At 35.3% G+C, this 8,214-nt stretch overlaps 1 protein-coding gene across 14 annotated transcripts in view; it reads left to right on the top strand.

The window, feature by feature from the left end:
* The first annotated feature begins 1,742 nt into the window (after positions 1–1,742).
* LOC104609531 (uncharacterized) overlaps positions 1,743–8,214 on the top strand; it is a 30,017-nt gene continuing 23,545 nt past the window's right edge. For 6 of the 14 annotated variants that reach the window (XR_016083969.1, XR_016083967.1, XR_016083968.1 and 3 more), the window contains exons 1-5: positions 1,966–2,451; positions 2,487–2,542; positions 4,079–4,639; positions 4,807–4,977; positions 5,052–7,533. Coding sequence is in view for 8 of the 14 variants with exons in the window: in XM_088900889.1 (XP_088757015.1) it covers positions 2,408–2,451; positions 2,487–2,542; positions 4,079–4,639; positions 4,807–4,977; positions 5,052–7,533 (3,314 nt within the window). In the remaining 6 variants the exon portion in view is untranslated. The other 8 variants (XR_016083970.1, XM_088900890.1, XM_088900893.1 and 5 more) reach the window with 8 other exon arrangements.

The following is an 8,214-nucleotide window of genomic DNA, read 5'->3' as shown; positions in this document are numbered from 1 at the left end:
AAACAGATACAAATCTAAGCTAGGTGCAAAATTTGTATTTGTGGGAAAAAGAGAGCTTACCTAACCTACCTGCCTTGAGTATACTCAGGACCATTGATTGGTTGATTACCCATTAACATGATGTGATGATCAGTTTAGGTGGGAATATTAATTCCAATAGCTATTCCTTTTGGACTCATGTCACAGCTGGGTGACAGCATAGGTTTGACAAGTACCAGCGAAGGAGATGGAGAACAAAAAGACAAGCCTAATCAAATGGATCAAGTGAACCCACTTTAGTGATTGTGACCCCACCATCTGATGTGAACTCAGTTCACAAATTTTGCAATTAAATGCCCAAAGAAATTTGGTACAAGTGCCTAAAAAAATCTTTGGTCATTCGTCCATTGAGAGAGAAGCTTTGGCTAAACATGAGACCCACCATCATGGATTCATTGTCAATCACCTTTTTGTAACAAAAAGCTTTATTTTCCAAAATTTTAATTTATTTTGAAAATAATGTTTTATTATAAAAAACGAAAAAAAAATATTAACTCGAATATTTTAGCAGGATTTTTTTTTTATCCATCACTCTTGTTATTTCCAAAAATGAGTCCCATTAAGCTCCCCTGGTTTCAATGTAAAATGGGTGGATAAATTTTCATGTTGAATTATGTGTTATTATAAAAAACATTTTGTTGAAGAAAAGGAAATTTATGATTTTGTTCCCCTTAAAAATTGTTATTAGTTTCTTGAATGAAATGTCTCAAATCCCCTTAAATACAGACAGTCAGACACGAGGCAAGTTAAATACCATCGATGCTTGGGCCTAGTATCAAGAAACCCCCCTAATTTCACTTCCAGATTTTTCTCTTGGTCGGTCTCTGGCAGTTGCAGTTGGGAAGAAGAAAGCAGTGATGGAACCAGAGCTGATTTCTATACTGTGAAAACTAGAGAGAGGTAAAGGCAATATCTAGACATGTACTCTCTCTCTTTTTCTTCTTTTTTTTTCTGTTTTATTTTGAAAATTTGAAGAAAAATAAAGGACAAAATAGTCTTTTTTGTTTTTTTGTTAATGGAATATTAAGGGATGCTAACGGTAAAGGAAGTATTAGTCAATTGTTAAAAATAGTAAGGATAACATTAGTCAATTTTCAAATAGTAAAGATACACTTAATCAATTAGCTAAACCATAAGGGTAGTTTAAAAAACCTGTCCTAATAAAAATTAAAATAAAATAAAAACAAACAAAAATATAAAAATTACAAAAAAAATATAAAAACATTTGGATACATCTATAATATATTTATCATATTAAACAAAAATAATTGTGATAAATAAATTATAAAAATATAGAAAAATTTAAAAATATATAATTTACTATCATCATTATCATAAATTGTGCACACCTATCTGTAACAAAGAAAAAAATGAAAAAAGGAACTACTATTTATCTGCATGTCAATTTGTTGGGCAGCTCTTGCATGTGGATGATGAGTTTTCTGAGAGATTCATGAATGTGCATGAAGAGTTTTCTTAGAGATTCATGAATCTTGGTCACACCATCCAACGGTGTGGACCAGAGGAGTACATATTTCTCAAGAGTTAAGAGGACGTTAATATATATGTGAAAGGGATGTATATTAGTCGACCGTTTACTGGTAACAGTGTAACCACGTGGCCGATGCTTAGCCTCCCAAACAGGGAAGTATTGTAATTTGAAAAGATAAATTGGAGGAAGTATTGTAATTGAAAAGATAAATTGGAGGAGTCCAGATATCCTGCCCACGAGAATTCTGCCGATGTTTATCGGAATCATATATGGAGAATATCTCATCGTCTGCATAGTAGGGAAAGATGTTTCCGATGCACGGGGTAGTGTATTGTGGATACTCCGGATCCGGACTCAAGTTGGAGTCGTAATTCTCGTTTATACCGTTATGGGACGCAATGCCACAATCCAGTCTCCAGAACTAGAGTAAGCTCCCGCTCTCTCTCTCTCTTATATCTATCTATCTATAGAACACAAACACCTTTAATCCTCAGTCAAATCTGAGCAAAAATTTCTGGTTTCTCTTTTAATATATACAAAGAAATATCAAGCCCCAAGTTCTCAGTAGGACATAAGATTTCCGGCTATAAGCTTGCTTGAAAATGAAGTTTTTATGGTATTGAAAACTAAAAGAAGGCATTTGGGTACTTGAAAATTCTCATTTTTCTTTAATGGGTATGCTTAGTTTGAATTTTATAATTCCTTCTTCATGATCTCTCTCTAGATTTTTTCAAGTTTCAGGTGGTACTCCTTTCATTGCGTTGGATGATAATGAAATTACTCTTTTCATTCTCTTTCGCGGGATTGTAGTTTCATGAGTAGCATACCCATTAAAGAAAATCCTCGTTTTTCTTTAATGGGTATGCTTAATTGGAAATGGCTTTACTTATAGCTCCTTCATGGTCTCTATCTGTCCTCCTCTATCTCTCCCTATCTAGATTTTTCAAAGTTCAGGTGGTACTTCTTTCGTTGCGTTGGATGATAACGGAGTTCCTCTTTTCATCCTCTTTGGTAGGATTTTAGTTTCATAAGTATTATTCTCTTTCTCTCTGCGCGTAATTTTTTTTTCTGGTTTTATGCTCTGCATTTTTTGTTCCCTTCTCTTTTTAGTTTACAAACTTCAAGGATTCTGACATAGAAGTTTCAAGCATATCCTAATTGCAATGGTTAGGCTCCATTTCTAAAACCATGTGAGTTGTTTCTTTTCTATTCTCAAAGAAAAGTTGAGATACTAATAGGATTATGTTTGAGGAGTTGTGTTTTTAATTTGTTGAATCCTGTTCCCAGTTATTGGGTTTTGCGGGTAGCCCTGGTACGAGAACTTGAGTTAATAGCAGTCTTTGAAGAGAATTCTGTTTGTATATCATTATCATCCAAGCTTTATCCCAACTATATGGGGTAGAATTCTGCATGTATATGTAAACATTTTTTTTTCTTTTTCCTTAGTTTTTGTTCTAAAATAGTCAGCCAGGTAGATGTGTTCAAGATCAATATTGAGTTTTAGCATGGAATCCTGAGGTGGATTTGTTCAATCATATTTTAAAGAAATTAAATTGGATATCTTTATGAGGTTCAATGAATGGATTTCTGATGGCTGGAATATGAGAGTTTAGTGAAATTTCTAATAGGCCTTAAATATTTCTCAGAAATCCATTAATTATGTATATAGAAAAGCGGAATCTTAGACCTTCCTATAAAAATAGCTATGTTGGACTAACCTACATATTAAACATGTTGTTAAGTACATCCCAAATACTATTGCCATTGCATAATGTTTTCTTTAGGCTGAAGAAAGAAAATAAGAAAGAGAAAAAATGGATCTCACTCTGTCATTTGGACACCTTTCGTTGTTAGTCCTAAGTTTAAGTGGAGTACATCAACGTTACTGCATTGTCAATAGTTCTTTCTGAATCTATTTTAGTTTTGTAATGCTTATATAACTTCTTCGAAGGAGTCATTGCTTGATGCAATGGTAAAATCTTGGGCTGACAAGCATGAGAATGCAGATTTGAGTCTGAGAGTGTCTACTTCGTGCAGTAAATACTGTGGGCTAGGTCCATATAGAGGAAGATTCTTGATGTGATTCAGGACCTTAATGGTAAATGATGTCAGTCTACAATAGATTTTTATGGTTTTATGTGAAATGCTTGGGGATGATTATCAAGGAAGAGCTTATCTTGTTTATGAACAATTCCCATATGCATGTGATTATGAAAATTTTAGTTAGTCCTAGTGACACTTTGAAGAATCCAAAGAACTTTGTTTGTATGGCAAAAGGAAATGATCATTCACTGGGCTTGTCAATGGGCATAGGAGAGTGGGCTATCCTGGCTTTCTGCTTCAATTATGTTCTGTCCAGCATTACTTACTCATTTATCTACTATTTAGTGTGATAAGTTAATGAGAGCTATATTCCTGTATTCAGCTAATGCTGTCAGAGATACTTTAGTCTAAGGCAAACCTGTTCACTTTCTTTTTTTTTTTTCATTTCCATTATTTTTCTCTCTCTTTGTACAATGGAAAACATGTTCTTCATGTTGCTTTCAGGCACAAGTTATAACAGTATAGGCATGGAAGGTACTACCTTGGAGTCAATTGGCCTTCCAGGATTTCCTCCTGAACCAATTACATTGCCAAAGATGAACATTGAGAGCAATAATGGACAACCAAGGAAAGATGGATTTGTTCTGGATTCTTCCAATGAATCCACTCAGAGAGGGTTGAATAGTGATTATGGTGCAGGTGCAAATGCAGCTTCAAGGGCAGAGATGATGTTTGTCACTGTTAACCCCCTCTCAGAACTTGTCTGGTCCCCACGTAAAGGTTTGAGTCTTAAATCTGCTGAGTGTAGATTTGCTGAGAGAAAGCCCTCTCTTTTGTGGGGTGGTGGAAGTAACATGGTTCTTTCACTACCACAAAATACTACATCCAAGGAAATTATTAATAGTGGAGGTGGAGGTGGACTTGGGGCAGGAGGTAATTCAATCTCATGTCAGATGGCTTCCCATTTTGAGAATTCAGATGATAGGGTTATTTTGGAAAAGTCACCTAGAAGCACTATGAACATGGGATCAGTCGGTGAAAAAGCAAGTGATGGGCATACCCTTGGTAATTATACCTATTTCCAGGAACTCACAAATCATCATTGCAATGAAATTGTGGACATTGAATAGATTTCATTTACAAATTTTAACCTTCCAGATTCATTGAAATCTTTATTTCAGTGTCTTGATGGCCCAACTGGTTGAATCTAATCCTAGTGATTTCTTTTTCAGGATCAGGTGGAATGGGAGTTTTTAACAAAATAAAAGAAGAACCAGTCCTCAATACTAATCAGAAGTTGGTTGATTATTCAGACCAAAAAGTGACACCCAGCATTCAAACTGACACTTTCAAGACTAAAGAAAATACTATTTCAAGTTTACCCAGCAATGTTTGTATGCCGGGTAAGTGCTTGATTGCATTCTTTTCATGTTTTGATGTCTAATGGTATCTCATAGGACAGCATGGTTTCTCACAGGTCCAGAAAATGAGGGGATTGCTGATGTTTTATCTAAGGAGAATGAGTATAAGCCTGATTTATCTCAAGCAGAACCAGCATGTGGATACATCAACAATGGAGCAAGCACTGACCCTTTCAGCACAAATAGACAAGTTGGTAATGTGAATAGTGGTACAGCAGACATCGCAGTTGCTTTAGCCTCTGAATTTTCCCCAATGGAACAATGTAAATCTCCCAATACTTCCATCCCAAATTTGATAACCTCTTATTGGAAGCATAAGGGTGTTTCTTCAGCTAATGATGAGGACAACAAAGATAACATGAACGAGGCTGGGTCTACAAATGTCAGTTTGGAGATACGTGATCTAACAGATGTCTTACAACCCATGAAGGGTGAAAGTTCACGTGCAGAGGTTGATGTAGCTTTATCATCACAACCTACTGAAGAAGTTAAACATTACACTCAGCAGAATGAGGGGACACTTCTAAAGGAGCAGAGTTCTTCGAGTCAAACTTCTCCAAATAATAGTGCAACATGTCTTTATCAAAGAAAAGATAAAATAAAGGCTTTGTCTATTGGAGTAGTTAAAGAAGGAAATTCAAAGGAGGAGGACAGCTATGAGAGTGTTGAAAGTTGTAACGGTGCAGGTTTGTCTTCAGTAAGAAAGCGATCATGGAGTTTTAAACAGAAATTCTTAGTTGGGGGTAAAAGAATGAAGAAACAGATCCATGAAAATCCCAGTTCATCATCTTTCATGAGGCAAGATAGCTCTTTTGTGACATGGATTTCAAACATGATAAAGGGAATATCTCGGACCGATCCAGATGTACCACCTTCCTTGGCCCTTACTGTGAGATCTCATCATGAATATTTGGGTCAGGACCAATGTTGTATGGCATGTGACAACCACCAAAGTGCCAGGTATGGAAATATGGGTTTCCAAACTACTTTTCAGGCCCTCTGTCTCCCAAGCAAAAAGATACAAGAAACAAGAACTTCAGATCCTCATCATTCAAGAGAAAATTCTAAAGAAGAAAAACAAGTAGAAAAGATAAATGACAATAAATTTACTTCAGGCTATGGTGAAGATGACGCTAAATTTGGTAAAGAAATTATTATTTCGGGTCAAAATTTTAACTTGGAAACATCTAGAGGCAGAGAGGGCACTTCAAATATAGCAGATAATTCTTGTATGCATGCTGTTGTTCCACAGGCGAAGGATAAGATAGGTGCTGCTAAGACTAATACCTCATGCAAAATTGCACATGGTAGTGTGAAGTGTGGAATAAGCTCTTCAACTTCCTCTTCCCATAAAGATTATGACCCTCCATGTGAAGGGGAAGAAGCTTGTCAGCTTAGTTTGATGGGTCCAGACAAGTCTTCAGCTTCTGTCTCCAACAGAAACAGATTCCTTGGGAGTTCATGGATAACTCGGTTTTCTACCAAAGTTTCAAACCCTGTGTCAAGTTCACCTTCATGCGAGAAAATTTCATATATGCCTATTGGGGATTTGTCTGAGAGGACAAGGGTTCTTTCTAATCCTCAGGATTGTATATTTACCAAAGACCAAAACTATGAAGATGTCATGGAGCATTCTGCCAAAGACCAAATGGATATTTTAAGTAGAAATTTTCAGAAATCAGCAGTAAATACAGCTCTATCCTTAGATTTAAAAACAGCCACAAGACATACTGATCATAAGTTGAAATCTAAATTGAATCCTATTCTTCCTTCTCAAAGATTCAAAAATTCAGGGGATATGGCTTCAGTTTTTGCCAGGAGATTGTATGCTCTCAGACACATCATAACATCAGAAGTAGCCGATAATGCAACTTGTGCAACCACAACATGCCTGTTTTGTGGCATTAGAGGTCACAACTTACAAGATTGCTCAGAGATGATTGAATCTGAGATTGAGGATCTTATGAGAAATATTAGTTCATATGTTGGGGCAGAAGAATCTCCTTGCTTGTGTATCCGATGTTTTCAGCTTAATCATTGGGCTATTGCATGCCCTTATACATCCTTTAAAAGAGGTCATTTGTATGACAATACTTCTTTGCTCAACTTCAGAAGTGAGAAAATACATCACAATTCAGAGGATGATACTCTTATCCATGGCAATGACAGAAATCTAAAGCCTTCAGAAGATGAGGATAACCAATGCCGAGCTGGCAATAGACTCACAATTTGTGATGGACAAAGTTCAAGACTGGAGACTAAAACTTTGGACCATATAGACATCAAGAAAAACTTGAGTAGAAAGACGATGTTTAAAGGATGGTTTTTGGATTCGAATCCAGTTCAGAAGTTTCTAGGGAGTAACTTTTGTGAAGGATCAAAAATGCAGAGAGTTTCTAAAGAATTTGTGCTGAATGGAAAGAAGAATACCTCAAAGTCACCCTTAAGCAACTTTATCACTAGGCAGGTTCCAGAGGTTCCAACAGGAACATTTGAAGCAATAAGGAGACTCCGTATCTCTCGCACAGACATCCTTAAGTAAGAAAAGTTTCTCTTACTAGAAGAAAATGGAAAATGATTACTTTCTTAATTTTTATTTGAAATAAAAATTAGCAAGGAAAATTTCGTTTGAAATTAACTTATTGATAGTTGGTTTTCAAAATTCTGCACCATGTTTTAATGACTTTCAAGTGCTATTTACTATTTTTATATCCACTTTTTCATTTTTTATTCTTTTGTGCATATCCACTGCCATAGATAAACAAGTAATAGGTACAATGGATATTCAAAATTTAGTCATTTTAATTTCTTATTGAAAGAGAATAAAGTAGCCATTGTTTGTATAATTTTTTTATCTTTTTAATTATCTTACATATTTTGGCCAAGTTTTCTACCTCAAATTCACTGAAATGGATCAGTGGAATTCCAAAGTTTCATCCAAAATTTAGTCATTTTAATTTTTTCACTTTAATTAAAATCAAAGTTTCACAAAATATGGTAAACCATGTTGCTGATTTGAAGAAATGAACTGTTGCATTATAGTCTAAAAATGATTATAGTAGCTACATGAGGAAGGCACTTAGGGTGTTCTACAATTGGCTTAAAGAATTTAATTTATAATTAAGCTTGAGAGACAATTTTGATGTGCTTAGGATTGAAGGCTATGATAATGTAAAAAATTTATCATGTTTATCCAATAAGAAAGTTGAGGCTAGAAAT

The sequence above is a fragment of the Nelumbo nucifera genome, chromosome 3 (assembly GCF_055504915.1).
Source record: "Nelumbo nucifera cultivar China Antique chromosome 3, China Antique-T2T, whole genome shotgun sequence".
NCBI classification, from domain to species: Eukaryota; Viridiplantae; Streptophyta; class Magnoliopsida; order Proteales; family Nelumbonaceae; genus Nelumbo; species Nelumbo nucifera.
The sequence above is the reverse complement of the archived record's forward strand: the minus strand, read 5'-3'. Positions and strand labels throughout refer to the sequence as shown.